Below are 16,408 nucleotides of genomic sequence, written 5' to 3'. Positions count from 1 at the left end.
TCTACTCAAAATAACAGACATGGTAGTGACACTAGTGGAAGATCAAAACCCCATGTCAATCACCAAATACAGACTGCTGAATTCTTTAGCACATACCAGCAAGAAATTTCAACAAGAATTGCATTGTACCAAACTAGCAGGTTTCTTTTGAATAGCAGACATACAACTTATAGAAAGAGAAGACCAGAGCCTGATGTCTTTACTCATCACAAACCGTACCTGGTTCAGCAGCGAGGGTAGTAGTCAGCAAAAGTAAATGTGAAAGAATAAGGCCCATAGATAATATTAAAAAGATATTATTTTTCCTATGCATTTCTAAAACCTGTTCTGCCAGGACTGTCAAACATGAAGATATGCAACTAAATATTAGTTTTAAAAACCTACACAATTTGGGACTGATTTAGCCTACACACCACTTCTGTTCATTGCACATAACTATGGCTGCTGAAATTATACGAGGAAATGTCAATTTCCAGTCTTAATACTACTCCTACTATCAGAGTATTTTCTGGAGTGAAGTGGGCAGCGTGTTCCTGAGATGAGTTCAAGTCAGGCTGGCAGGAGAACCCCCCGCAACGTGGAATTTGCTTCTGCTAGAACTTGATTTTGCTGGGATTTGTAATGAGATGTGATGTGAGATGCGTCTCCTTGGTCAAGGATATACTTAATTACAGACCATCGCTGGGTTATTTAGAGTTCAAATTATACTGGAAAGGGGCTGTTTATATTGTTTATCATGAGCAGCAGATTTACTATCTGTCTGTATTTAAACTATATAAAGTGTCTAAATACTGAGGTGACAGACACAAAACATATCATTAAATAAAATATTGAATTAATTCAAATTAAAGGTTCAGCAGATCTTGTAACACACTAGATATGGATTTGTTTACAAAGGTTTGATAAAAGTGCCATATGATGGTTCATTACCACTCTAATTAATGAAAAATAGATCCAGTAATATGCAACAGCCGCTGCTATCACTTAATGCTCTGAAACGAGGTTTGCCAGCCATGAAGTCCAAGAGCCTGATTACAGATAATGGACTTAAGCTTCCTGTTGGGAATTTGTTCATTCTGCAGCCTCAACAGAATTTGAACTTGTGACTTTCCATCATGCTGTAGCTTGACTAGAGGTAAAATAGAAGCAGCTGTAAGGAAACTGCTAATGGACTAACTGAAATTCATGACATCTTTCACTGGGCTGGACCACCAGGAATTCTAGTTGCCCTGGAGGAATGCTATATTACTAGAAGTGCGCTCAAATTTAAGGTGAAAAAATTCTGAAATAGGAGTCTCAATGCCCAAATTTAAATCTAGAAATCACATAAAGTTTAGGCGATTCTAAAATTCACTGCTTCCAGCACTGGAAGGGAGGCGTGCTCATGTTCTCTTCACTTGCCCTTGCTGGGCTTCTGCACGTCGGAGTCCCAAAGTCTCCTACAGAGTCAGCGGAGAGAAAGAAGTTCCTCCGAAAGCCTAGCAGACTTCAGACATGCAGGTGAGACTGGCAGGATCTTACTCTTCTGACCCGCAGCTTGTTATTTATTATGCCTTATTATTTTTATAATGTGCCACCCCGCGGGAGCCGCCCTCACAGACTGAGATTTCACCGTGCTGGTAAAACCTCTCCTACGCACAGGACAGTGGCCAGAAGTTTAATTTTGTGGGGTCACATGCAACCATCTAGGAGGCCCATTGCCAGAGAGAGAACAGTGGACTCTTCATTTATTTATTTCAGTGTCCCTGAATGGCTAGACAGGGAGGGGATGCCATACTTTCTTCCCAATTAGCAGACACATTCTCTTTTATTTCGGGGCTCTTGAGGGAACACGGCTTCTCCTAAGGCACCGGCAGACACAGAATTCTTCCCGGGCGTCAGCAGTTGGGAGATGCGGTGCCTGGATCGCTGCTCTTCTGCACAGTATAGCACAGCAACATCGCTCTGCAGTGCTAACAGCCATCCTTCAGACTGATATGCCTGGCAAATTTAGGCTTTGCAGAGGTAAGTACGTCTTTAAGTGCATTAAGTACCTGTGAGGGTTGGTATGCCCTTTACATTATGTACAGAAGCTCGTATACAATCAGAGAAAATGAGGGATGGCAGGTAACTCCTGACATGGAACAAAATACAAATCAAGGTTTAATACTACACTATTATTCCCAGTTTTACAGAAATAAGCAAGTGTACAAAACTGTCAAATAATTTGATAGATATCATTACTAACTTGGTAGCACACAGCGATGCTTGATGAACTAATTTGTCAGGGTAGTGTAGGCACACTAATGTAAGCACAGAGCTTTGGCCCTGAATAAAATTTTTCTGCTAATTAGGTTATTACTGGAAAAAAAAATAAAGGCTGTCTGAATGTGACCCTTGAGGCAATCCTCAAATTTATTATTTCTAGCTCTTAGCCCACTCCTCTATGTGATTTTTGTTTGATCACAAAAATAATCAGAGAACAGATCTGCTGGAAATGTAGAGCAAATTTAATTAATAGTAAACAGACTAAGTCTTCTAAAATATTATTGTTCCACTGCAACAATAAGCAGAAAGAATAAAGGATGACTAGGTAAATAATTAAACAAACTCCTCTCCTCGCAGGGCAAACGCTCCAGCACTGATCACCTTGGTGGCCTTCACTGAACTCACTCCAGTTTATCGATGTCTTTCATGTATGGTGTTGGAGGGGGCAGATGGGCTGCGGTATCTTAGATGTGGTCTGATGAGTGCCGAGTAAAGGGAGATAATCATGTGTTTTCATCTGCTGATGGTCCTCTAGCTAATAAAGCCTCTTGGCCTTTGCTGCCGGGGCACACTTGGCCGTGACTGCAAAGCCAAAGTGTCAGGCAAATAGTTACTTTATGTAGCAAGAGATGCAAGATGACTTGCTAAAGGTTCCTCCTCAAAAGATCAGATCTGGAGAGATGCTGAGCATCAGAAACTCCCTTCAGGGATGCTAAAGTCCAGAAATGGACAAAAATCAATCAGCAGAAGAAGAGACACACAGAATAATTAATGGCAAGAAAGTCAAGCTACTGGCTTAGTTTCCAGAAGCTGTGTTAGTAGCTGTACCGGGTTTTGCAGAACAAAGTTCCCTTTTCATCCAGTGAACCAGCACAGGAAGACATCCACAAGCAAAAGACTGTTGGCTACTAATTAATTCTGCTAGCAAGTGATGAAGTTGCAAGGGGGATGGAGAAGATGCTTCTGAGGCTGGAGATTGCCTATACGAACATAAGTGCAACAAGAAGAGCAGATGGACTCCAGAGAAAGGAAGAAAAACCACAATTAAGTGAAGCAAACCCCAACGCTCACTGAGGCTCGTGCCACGAGACCTGCCCGAACTATTTCAGAACAGGAGGAGGGTAGCTATGAGCTGGTTAAAGGAAAGGGGGAAAATCCACATCGGTCACCCTGTGATAACACGCAGAGTTTTGAACAAGGGAGAACCCCTCTGTTCACTTTTGCTGGGAATTAACAGCTCAGACTGAAGTTCGTCACGGGCAGAAACCTCGCCAATTGAATGGAGACAGGAAAGGGAGGAGAAACGAAAACTGAATAGAACAAACTGCTGGTGTTGCCACATGACGGCATTTGGGAGGGCAGCAAACCACTCTGAGATGTCGAGTGCTTCTAGTAAGTTCAAATTCTTTAAAGATTTAGATGTTTCTAGTAAGTTCTAAATGGCTGAAGTAGGCTAATTTTACTAAATTAACAGTCTGGTGCTTTCTTAGGATTGTGTGCTGACTACTGTGGGGTTTCAGGTGCACCACAAAATCTTGGAATAATGGTAAGTCTGGTTAAGGAGGGTAGCCTATGGTTGTTGGTGCCAGGGAGAGCAAATGTCTGAATTTCTAGCTTTCCCTTGACAGGTAGCTGGTAAAGGCTGGGAAGATTTTTGAATTTTCTTTCCATTTTCGGCTAGGCATGGGAACCTCGGGGCAAATGTGTGACGTGGTGCCAGGCGGGGTTGGGTAAGGTACTTACCCACCTCCCCTGCTGTCAGGACAAAACAAGGGACAACCCCAATACTTGTCCCTCTCCCACAGTGTCATAAAATAGCATAGATGGGGTGATTCTTTCCGAGGGGGAGACAGTCTGCAATCACTTTCCACCTACTCATGCACCTCTTGCTAACGACCCTTTCTCCGTTGAGGGAATTCCTCAGTGGGAGAAGGTGTGGATTGACCAGGGAATGAGGCAGAAGGCAAAAGCTTGCTTTACACATTAGCCCTAACCAGTGCACTGGTCTGCTACGCCACAGGACACTGCATAACACTTTTTTAGACCGGGATGGCACTCATCTACGTGACAATTTGTTATTCACTGTTTACACTGAGACCCATGTGTGTAACGGCTATAAGCACATGACTCCATGTGCTACCTGCTGTAATGAAACATGGGAGAATGTGTTTCCTGCCCCAGTCGATCTATAAGTTAATTTAAGGTACAGGCAGATGAAATTAGAAAGGCTGGAGAGAGGAAGGAAGTTGAGAGAGAAGTTGGGACATTGGTATCCTGAAGTTCCACAAATGTTCTGTAAAAAGCATTTGCTCCAAACCATTAGAAAAATAAGAAATTATCAGATGAATTTGCTTAGCCATCCTTGACTTCTACCTTTATTGGGAAACTGTTTTCCTGCAGGGTTTTTTTCAAAATAGGGTTTTAACTGGTTGTGGTCCTATTCACCATTCTCACAGACAATTTCTAGAGCAAAGAAGGGGAAGAATAGTCTCTTGAAATAGTTGTAGAAGTGTGCTATATCCTATGCCAGAGTCACTGGCAGAGCAGATGCCTGGACTGTCATGCAGTGAGCAACAACGCAGGAAGCAGCAATGTTGCCAGAAGATGCTTCTCGGTAGGTTTTACGCATGTCTGATCACAGAGGTTAAATAAGGAGAACACAATGTATGCACATATGTGCATAGTATCTATGCATGTATACACAAGATGTATAATATGTCCCTTAAATGCATACAGCTCCCATGGTTTTCAATGAGATCAGCTCTCAACCCCTCATTCTTCCAATATACATGCCAGCTGTATGACACGCAGAGGAAAATGTCTTTTGGAGAACACAAGAACCATGGACTGACTGGTATTTAGGGACTTTGTGATTTTATATCTAGAGAAGCCTTTGGCAGATGACAGTTGACACACAGCTATTCTGGATTTACACCTGGTTACTGTAAACAGAGTCCAGCAGTTTTCATTCAGAAGCAAAACAGAAGGAAGGGTGTTTATTTTTATCTTAAAATAAACTAGAGCTGGGACACTCACCTATTACACAGAATGGTTTCCTTGCAAAGCGCAGTCTTCCTTGCCATCCTCGGTATCGACAACAGCATCCAGCAGACCAGATACGAATAATAAATTCCAAACCAAAGACAACAATCATAACAAATTCCTAGAAAGGGCAAATAAGAAAAACGCCTGTTACAGATAACCAACACTGAAGCATCAGGAAACTTATGACCACTGTGTGTGTCTAGCAATCCACCTTGAGCACCTGAAGATCCCAAGCCTAACTTGGGATCCTGCTCCCCAGGATGGTTACACATCTCCACAGAGAACACAGTCCCCAGAGCTTCCTAGTGAATGGTCCAAGACTAACCTGAATAACATTAAATAGCTGCCAAGATTGGCTACTAAACATGAAACACTGAAGAACGGAATCATGCACAAAAATTACCAAAGCAAAATACCCAGTAACTTTGGATATTGAGGATCAGACCACAGCTAATTTAGACAGCTAGTGAAGAAAATATCCAAAAAATTAGTTCTTAGTTTGAAGGCTGAATATTTTGGCAGATATATTCTCATTGTAGCAATATACCAGTGAAGTGATTGAGATGATGCAGAAGCATTTAGGAAATCAATTTGTTCCCAGAAGCAGGTTAAGATACATGCAAGTGTAATTACATACAGTGGGTATGTAATTGTTTGTAAGACAGTAAATACATATTCACACTAGGTGTAACTTTCCCTGGACAACTTGTGAATGAAAGCATTTAAAAATCTTGCCTTGCTTGTCTGGCTCGCTTTTCCTTCACATTGGAACCTTTTTAAAGACTATTCATTTTAATACCATCAACCTGTACTTATGCAATTTTTACTGGAAAAATTTTCTCAGTACAACAGTGAGGTCAACGGAGTTGCAGCAGTAGAGCTTGGAGCACAATTCACCTCCAAGCCTTCAGGAAATCTGAATCCCTATAATATGTGGTGATACAGGACATACACACTGGTATGGAATTATAAACTTAGATACTCTTCTGGAATACCATCATAAAGTTATGGGGTTTGAAATGATAAAATAAAAATTTGTGTCTTCACCAAAAGAAGGAGAAAAGTACTTGAAGGACCTTCTTAAACAGTTCATCAAGAAGAAGAGGATGAAAGTTGTATTTTATTTGGCAGCTGAATGTATTTCCATGTCCAGGAGAAAGCTGTTCCTTGTTAGCCAATTAATTTGTTATTCCTGCAGGATGAGGACTAGTGTGGTACTGGTAAGAAAGCACTGCAAGTGAATTAAATAGAGGAATATTTGCAAGGTTAGGGTTGATCCAATATTGAGTTTTTTCCCAGTAAAGAGTTTGCCTGCTTTTAGACTGTGGGACCCTACAACTCCACAAGCCAATAAGGCTGTAAATATCACATATGTCAACTTGGGCATATTAATTAATTAATTCAGCTGAAAAATGGCATCATGTAATGGTGTTTTACTAGCTTATGATTACTGGCAGTACATTGAAAGACTGTGAATTTAATTTGCTTTTGCTGTCATAGAACAATTTGAAAACATAGTATTCATTCCTAAAACATGTCAGCTTGTACAACTACATCACAGTGAAGGAGTTTCTAGAGCCTTCTTCAGTGTCTTCATTTCCAGTTTTGTAAATCCCATATTGAATGCCTAAATGAAAAAGCCAGAATGAGATCCCTCTGCTAAAACATGGCTAGAGAAAATGTCATATTTTTTGTTAGAACAGAACACATGGAAAAATGAATGTGATTGTTTAAGGTTTTCTTTTTATTCATTCCACTACAAGAAACTTCAACTTAATTCCATGGACAGAGTTATTGTACAACTTCAGAAAGGATTATGTGCAAAATTGAAAAAGTTCTCTGTATAGTAACAATAATTCTTAACAGTTGGCTATCAGGTGGTACATTTCCTTGTAGGAAATTCTGTGTAGGCCAAAGAACAAAATGGACAAGAAGCCAACTGGAAGAAAGGAAGAATATGCATTTTAGTTATTTAACTACCACTTTTATAGAGGTAGTTAAATCATGAATTGTCAGATCTGGTTTACACATTGTTAGATGATGTCTCGGAATTTATGGGGTTGATGGCAGGCATCCAGGCCATTTGACATCTGATTCTCCCGATGAAGTTTCTTTTTCGGGGCAGGGGTAGAAGATACCGAAGGACAGGAGGCCAATGAAGCACAAAACATCCTTTGCTTCCAATAAAATCTTTTCCTTGTTAAAATCTAATCACGTTTCATTTGACTATAGTTTGTCATTTCCCTGGAAAACAGACTGTGTGTACAGATGCATGAGAAACACCTCGTGCTTTTTAAGTACGCTAAGATTGTCACAGGCGTCTTGAGAAGCTGATCCACACCGGCAGGAGCGTGTCCTCTATCACACGCCGCACCCCAGCAGGGTCTCTGATGGAGGACTGGCAAGAACAGAACGTACTTAATGATGCTGGAAGGACTAGTCCACAGCTTCAATTCAGTTAAATTAGTATCACGAAACTGATGGAAGATGTTGAAAGAGGTAATTTTTTTTGGTAGTTTTATTCTGGTTCCTATTAGTGCTACACAGTTTTGTATTCATCATCTGTACTACCATTAGCAATTACTGTTTGCTATGCTTGCGCAGTTATACAAAGATGAAAAAAGTAATTGTGTGCTGAAAGTACGTGTTTGAGAGTCTCTTGTACTACATGGTGTACTCGTGTGTCAGAGGCAGAAATCCCACTTCTCTCTCACACAAATGCATATACATGTACTACAAAGAGAAACTTCACAGAGATATACCTATTCTGAGAGAGAAAAAGAGCAAAAGGATGTTTTCTCAAAGGGTGGGGGTTTTTTTGGAGGGTGGGGTAAGAGTATAAGATTTTTCTTGGAGAAACAATGTGCAATATCTTTGTTCATTCCTCGAGAAAAATAGTTACCATTTCTAGCAACATTATGAAGTTATGCATGGTGATACTCTCTCGAAATTAACTGAAGTTTCTGCTACTTAAGTAAATTTTAACAACAGGCACTGCAGTTATACTAAGCGAGCTCAAATACAGTAAATATGGCTCTGTGCACTGGAATGCTAAAAGAGCTGCTGATTTTAAAAATACTCTATATGATTTTCTTCCACACAAACCCAAATTTCTGGAGGTTTTAAAATACACTATAAGCTTTAATAAGAGAAAAGACATTGAAAAAAATGGAGATGGGGTTTCACACTTATTTTTGCACGTTCTGAAATAGCAATGTTTCAAAATGATCCTTATGTCCTGGTCATTCCTACTTCCTCAAAGAACAACTGATTTTGAAGGGAATAGATATTATCATGAATAAAGTCTGAAGGAAAAGGATTTTCCTAGAAAATGCGAATGCATTGAAACACAACTCTTCATAGTAGTATATATGACAGTTTTGTGGCATTTTGGATTGGTTCAGGTTGAAATCAGAGAGAAGCAAAGAATCCCACTCCACTGTGAAAAATGTAATGTTTTAGTAATCAGTGCACTTAGTCACAATGTAAAGTCAAATTACTGTCAAGGTTGATGCAGGCCAGGGAATGACATTATTTTTTTCTATGGCAGCTGTACAGTCACGAGGTTCTTAGTTTTCCATGGACAAAAATTGGAAGGATGCATCACAAACAAGATCAGGATTTTTTTTTTTTTTTATTTCATTTGGAATGGCTTATTACAAAACTAAGCATAAATCTAGGCTTTTAAATAACTTGGGTTTAGTTCTTTAGCAACTGAAACAGAAAATCAGAATAGAATTGGAAAGGCATGTGACAGAAGAAATCAGTAGACCTTATATGATTTGTAGGCTTGCTGTAGAAAAGATGCATTCCAAGTTTCTCTGTCATATGTGTAATATGACGGAACCTCATTAATTTTGGATTACTTATGAGATATGAATAACATCATTTACATCAGAATGGGAAAATCCTGCACTGTTGATAAATCTGGCCTCCTTCAAAATTCAGCGATGCTGGATTTGAGCTGAGGAACAAGTGTAGATTTACTGGAAACCTAACCTAGGTAGAGCAGGGATGCCTCAGCTTTTACCATTTCTTCCTTTTCCCCTGTCTTGTCAGCCTTTTCCAGTCACAGCTCCATCTGGCCTTGCACCACAGTTATCATAATCAATAACTTTTTTGGATATTTAAGCTCACAGTTAGCCCCCCCCCCCCCCAGTAACTACTATGGCAGATGCATTGGTGGCTTGGACAGTGGAAAGTCTTTCTTCCTTCTCAAAGCGCAGTTCATCCACACGGATGAACTTTTCATTCTGAAATATTTCTGCATATGCAGCTCCAGTTGTCACGGGGAACTATGCACATGCAAGAGAAACAAGGCTGAAACACACGGGCTGGGAAGATTCAGTTGCTTTTGGCAGAAGGAACACAGGTGCCAGCGTGCTCCTCAAGTTTTTTACGCTTGCGTGTGCCTTGGTTGCTCTGCCACTGGAACCACGAGGGTCACACAAATGGCAGGAAAGGAAAATAAGAGGTCATCCAGAGCAAGGTTTCTATTAACAGAAGGTCCTGGAGTACGCTAATGAACACGGCTGATAATTAATTAAATCAAGCATACTTTGTACAATCCAGCTATGATGAGCGCTTTTTTTTTTTCCCCCCTACTTAATTAGGATACAAGTGATGCTTTGTTGAAATTTTCGACATTAATATGCTTCTTGGGTAGCTTTTAGTGATTTCCCTAAGCATAACATTATAACAGCAAAAACCTGTTTTTATCATAGCTTTCTTGTTCATTAACGTAACTGCTTATTAAAACTTAAAATAATTTGCTTCTGATGATATCAGGTGTCTTGGTTGTAGACTGTCACTTCTGGGAATTAGAGCCATTTCTGAGATAAGAAAATGACCAAAGTTGAGCAGTCTGTGCTGTTCTTCCAGTATGCTCCTCGTTATTTTGCAATGTGTAAATGAGCTGAGGTTTGGATATAAGAAATCCACCTACAAGACAATGGCTCTGCCGTTATTTTAATTATATTTCTTGTACAGAAATGGTGTTGTTAAGTATTCTAAAGGCTAGTGAAGTAAGACAACAGAGCTGCAGACTGATGTTAGGAGCTGCCTGCCTTGAGCTCATAGGAGAATTGGCTCTACAAGTGACACTGTCAGAAGCCCGGGAAATGGACTAGAACAAATCCAATTAATGCCCTGAAATAAGCTTTAATAAGGCCACAAGTGTTTCCCTACCGAAGACAACATCTCTGCAGTGTAGCTGCACTGCAGATGCTCATCTGGTGTAAATCAGCACAGCCTCACGGCTCTAGCACAACAGCAGGAATCGGAGGAGCAGTGTCATCTACAGCTCGGGAAGTGTCCCCTCTTCCTTAAAAACTCATAAACAGGGAACACCAGTGTTTCCAAACCAGTTGGAAAAGAGGGAGAATAAACATTTTCCGATCCTTTAATTTACAGCTGACTGGTTTAAGAATGTCACCAGCTGCTAAAATCTCTTTATGGTGACACATGAATAGTTGATACTATTCAAATAGCAATGCTTTATTATTCATTGTCAAAGAGGATGAGATTGTTTTCTAATTTAATTAAAGCAAGAACATAACTCCTCAGCTTCTGCATCCCTCTCTCAAGAAAAAAACCCACCCTTCTACTGATTCAAAGTACCGAGCACTAGAGTTGGGCTCAACACTTTAAACAGATACTATCGGGGTGTGAGGGAAAGCGCACCACCGGTCTGTCTCAGAGAAACCTGAGGAAGGTTTGAGCTTTAAACAGTTATGATGCAGAAGCTGGTATAGGACTAGGGACACTTCTGTTACACTGGCCAGCTTCCAGATTAAAACCAGCAGATATGAATATATGCATGCTTTATAGTTTAAAATAATAGTATAATTTGAACACATTTGTATTATTCCTGATTCAGTATTAAAAGGGGAGATCTTTGATCTAAACAGCTAACAAGTATATCTACACATGCATACGTACACTTAAGGAACTAATGTTTTAATTCTTCCCAACTGCAGTTTAACAGTGGGAGAGGCAGCCATAAATCTGAAAACATAACCCAGAATAGACCCTATTAGTGGCATATAAATCACAACCAGAGACTTCAGTTCAGCTCCCAGTGCAATACACAACAAGCATGAAATGAAATTTATGCACCTTTTTATCATTTATCAGTTTTATAACGAATGGGATACTTTTACTACAGTTGCTTTTCCAAATTACGATTAAGATTTCCCATGTTGATTCTACGTTCATAGAGCATTACTGAGAAATCAGTTCTGTGCCTTTTAATCTAATACACAGCTATGAGTCTGTTGATATAATATTAAAAATCCCAGTGATATGCTTAGTTTTAATTAGCCACATGTTATTTAGGACTTCTGCTATCCAACTCCCTTTTAGTTTTTTGTGTTTATTACTTGAAATGGCACCTATCAGTCATGCTTCTTTATTCACTTACAACAGGAAAAAGCCCAGAATTTTTATGTCAAATAAAACCAGTTTTGAATCTGATAGTACAAGCAGGCACCAGAATTATGTAGCTGCCATTTAATTATGTTTTTCATCACCTCTTAGGGAGTAAATACAAGTATTCACCGCATCAGACCCAAGACACGGTTCCTAGCACTGAAACCGCACTAACCTTCCTCAGCATGCACGAAGGAAGGACAGAGACCCTTCTGCCTCCCCAGACCAGTAGAGCCACTTCACACCACCAGCACGGAGCAAACGCTGGTCCTGGCCACGGTTACTGCGATTACCACGGCAGCGCACGCGTGGGCAAACACCGCCCCAAACTCCTTTTGGTGGACGCGGCTGTTCTAGGAGGACCCTGGCGATCACCGAAACCCCTTTTTCAAATGGGGAAAATGGCAATGGGAAACGCTGACTTCGCCACCCGACGTGTCTGTCCTGCTCTTCCCCAGATACGGCATCACCCTTAAATGTGGCATCTCCCACCCGTTCGCACTCACTGCTTTGCGCTCTATCGTTTGTTCGTGTGTCAGGTGCAACTACACTTCTGAGAGAATTCCTCAAAGGACATGATCGCCACAAAACTCACACTGTAGAACAATTTTCTACTTTCCAAATGCTTTTGTATCCTGCTTTGTGCTTGTTCACATTTTCTCTCTCTGTGGTGAGATATCAGCAGTAAATGGTCTCATTTTGGTTTTAAAATGATCCACGTACTGAAAACAATGAAGCTCTGTACAGCTGTACCCAGGCCTGTGCATTTCCTTTGTGATTTCTTCACGCATTTTTTTCTGCTGTAGTCACGTTCCTGATGTCACATGTTACAGGCAGACGTTCAAGCGCATGTCTCTGTAGCAACACAGCTCCCAAATCTTCCTTTTGAAACGTTTGTGAAGAATTTGATATCTTTTGCTGTGTCCGAAAGAAATGCGGAATGGGTGCCAGAGCCAGTATGGACTCTGAATCCTTTTATGCTCTGGCATCCATGTTGATTTTGTATTGATGCAAGGGGTTTAGGCTAATTGTTATGGCTGATCACATGTATGTGAATTAACTGATAACATTTGACATGCTGTGTAGCAGAGCGGGACGGGATATTCATTCTCTTATTCTTTGCATGTTTGGAGTTGTTAAATCCTAGAGACTCTGCAAATGATATTTGCTGTGTTCTTTTTAAAGCTATTTCTTCTTCTTGCAGTTTCCCAGTTCACAAAACTCATTAACAGAGCTTCCCCTAGGAGTACGTCAGTGCATGTTTTGACCACCGGGAGACCTACGGGCATCTGGGATGATATACACTGAAAAGTTTCCATTACCAAACGTTTTCAGAAAGCAATTTTAAGAAAGTGTTTTCTGACAGTTGGTAACTTTTGGCAAACTGGACTTGGAAGGCACTTTACCCCACCTGCCAAAATCCTGCTTATGCATTTGGTTTCTTGAAGATATTAACTTCTGTCATCTCACCAAACCTTTCTGTTACTTGAACAAGTCTTTGGTTACAATATTTTTATTCGGTTCCTTAGGTTCGGTGAAAAAGTTGACTTGGTCCCCTCTTTTCAGTCCAATAACTAGACTTTGAGAGCCAGTACACCAAGTCTCGTGTTTTACAAATTATGCCATTTGCTGAGTGTTTTGCAGCTTTTCCTATCATCTTTTTTCAAGGCTTATGGAATTTTTGGTCTCTTGGAAAAAGAAAAGAACAAACCCCTTCCACATCCTCTCAAAAACATACATATATCTTTGTGAGACATTCATTTCCTGTGATCCTATCTTCATATGGTACAATCAGCCAATTCCTGTCTGGTTCAGATTTGATACCAAAGTTATTATCCTGTCCATGACGTACTTTCCTTAGGCACTCCGTGGAAGCCTACAGGTTTAAAATGGCCAGGACTTATTTTGCTCATTCCTCTTTGTAGCTCACCCACAGTTCACAGTCCTCAGGACTGGACTTAGTTCTGGCGTGTGTCCGTGTATTTACCATCACCTACACTTTAAACACTCTTTGGATTTTTGTATTATAGGTATGTCTGCTCTGGATCCTTACAGATATTCTTTGTATTTGCCTGTATTTTGATACTTACTTGCTTGACGTCACAGTTTTTAAACTGAATCTTGTGTAACAGATTTCTTCTCGCGCTTGAGGAAAGTTCACATTTTGACTGTAGCAAGCTATGTCTTCGCACGCTTTGTCACATCTGTGCAAAGAGACTGAGTGGAGTGCGGTTCCTGTATGTTACTCAGATGGGTGTTCCCTAGGTTTTCAAACAGCTTTCACATCACCAATGCTCTGCCTTTTTCAGCGTTCTTTTCCTTTTGACATTCAGTGTTTTGTAGACTTTTTCCTTACATACTATTTATAACCATGTACTTTGGCTTTCCTCTGGAGACATATTCTGCATTTCCATTTGGCAAATCAATATTTCCCTAACAAGGGTCAGGTCTGTATTTCTGATAGAGAGTTTGATATCTGTCCATTTTTACTGTTGCAATCTAAACTGTTTGTTGCCTGTTTTAAGGAGGTAGCTCTTGCCCTCCATATAACAAGTTTGGATCCTTATCAAACTCTGGCGTGAAGCCAATAAAATTCAATACTGCAGACTCGAGCGTAAACTATTACAAATCTACATCTATGGAAAATGTTACATTTGTGACTTGGAAGCAGTTTCCCATGCTACCTTGTTATCACTTAAACTAATAAGAAGGAAGACATGTCATGGAAGAGCAGTTGTTGTGCAAGGAGTGTTTCTCATTTGTCCTTAAAGGAGGTCAAGGACAGTTGGTTTGGTTCTTTAGCACAATGCGTTGATTAGCCTAAAAGCAGACATGCTTTTCCCTCCTCAAAGCGTTATATCCCTGTTAATCTGAATCCTGACACCCCATCCCTAACATGTAATCCTCCCCATTTTCCACTTCTAATCTCAAAATCCTCCTAGAGATCCTGTGTTCTCCTGGGGAACGTGGCCCCTTGAATGGCTGGCTAAAAGGCTTTTTTCTGAATAATATAGACAGTCCTTTCCCTCTTAAGAATATGTTCTCCACCTTTGAATGCTAGTCCTCCCTGTGTTGGGAACAAAGGGAATCAGAAACTGATTTTTCACAGTACTAGTATCTTCTCTCCCCACTTTCTGCATATAGCCATATAATGTCATGTACAAGATAAGCTAAGTGACAGCTCTTATATGGGAACAGATAACAAGAATATAAAAGAGCATAATGTACCTATTTAAAAAATCAACACTGGGTTTCTTACTACAGGTTAGTCATTTTAATGTTAAAATTGCACCAGGTCATGAGTTGTGTTACGTTTGACACTGCTTGTGGGTTTGCTATTTCTATCCACCTTCACTGCACAGTACCACCCACTATACATGCCCTGTTCATCGAGAGGGAATGGAAAATAATTTCATGGATGGTATTTCATCCAGCAGCCATTGACTTGTGGCAACTCCAGTGATCTTAAGATTGCACAGTAAATGGAGATTTCTTGTTGGAGTGTAAATAGTTGGTCATCCTGCCTGCCTCAGAAATGCTCTGGCAGCGACTCTGAAACTCTCTCTTGCCTTCCACTGCACTTGCTGTTGAATGCCATAGCACTTGAGGTAACCGTTCATAGTTATCCTACCTTCTTTAAGTGATTCTGTTATGAGATTTTTCTTTGCCCTGATTGCAGATCACGTATAATAATGCTGTTTTAGTCATCTTTAGTCATCAAACCCATTTAAGCTTTCCCAGTAGAACTATAATATATTGCATTTTTTTAATTATAAAAGAAAAATGATTCCATTCAATGTGTGATTTTTCATTCTTCTCTTTACAAAGGTTATTTCTGCTTAATGGAGAAGAATAAAAGAAAAGAAAGGACAAAATATTACTGACAATGTAACCAAGCCCAGAAACGTATCAATAATAGACTTATGCCAGTATCGAGACGTCTTTATTCTCTGATGTGTTTGCAGTGTGTTTCATCTTCTTCAGCACTGTTAACAATAGATTTTTTCATAGATACCTTTACCGTTTTATGTGCAGTGCCATGTTCCTTTGTTATGAAATAGTTTTTATTGTTACTTTCATCTCTTTCCATAGCTACAGTGTGTGCTTATTTGTTTTAGAGCTTCGTTGGTTGGTTGGGAGTGCCAACGCTGCCTTCTGACAGAAGAATTACAGCTTTGGGGACATCTGATACGTTTTTAAATAACTTCACCTTGTCATTTCCATTTTTGCCTTGTCAGTCTTCTTTCTAATAACTGTTAGTTTCAGAAAAGTGCAACCAGCACTTACATTTCCAACGGGAAGTCTGCTCTATTTGCACACAAAGATTCTCAAGCAGTAGTAATGAGATCTGTTCCAAATTTTTATAACAACAGTCAGCTCTGATTTGATGAAATCAGTATGCATATTAGGAGAATATCAATTTAATCAACAAAGACATGAAATTATTTATTTTGATGAGGAAAGACTATTTTCTTTCAAAGCTAACAGGTAGTTGATTATGACATGTTTGAATTGTTTTATGCTCATGTTATCACCCTATTATAATATTAGTGCATATGAATCCAAACAAGACTGAAAACATGAAGGCTCTGACCTTACCAACATTACATATCCCCTCTTTTATTCTGTCTTTGATAACGTCAGTTTTGTATGTCTAAGAGAGATAGTTTTTCAGTGATTTCTATGC

The 16,408-nt window shown here is 39.9% G+C and overlaps 1 protein-coding gene across 1 annotated transcript in view; it reads right to left on the bottom strand.

The window, feature by feature from the left end:
* The window catches only part of KCNQ5 (potassium voltage-gated channel subfamily Q member 5), a 288,770-nt gene that overhangs the window by 66,709 nt on the left and 205,653 nt on the right, over positions 1-16,408 (bottom strand). The window contains exon 3 of the mRNA XM_069804669.1: positions 5,284-5,410. Within this exon, the coding sequence (XP_069660770.1) occupies positions 5,284-5,410 (127 nt within the window). The remainder of the gene's footprint in view (positions 1-5,283; positions 5,411-16,408) is intronic.

This window comes from Haliaeetus albicilla, chromosome 17, assembly GCF_947461875.1.
Source record: "Haliaeetus albicilla chromosome 17, bHalAlb1.1, whole genome shotgun sequence".
NCBI lineage: Eukaryota > Metazoa > Chordata > Aves > Accipitriformes > Accipitridae > Haliaeetus > Haliaeetus albicilla.
This window is presented reverse-complemented; position numbering and strand designations above follow the sequence as displayed.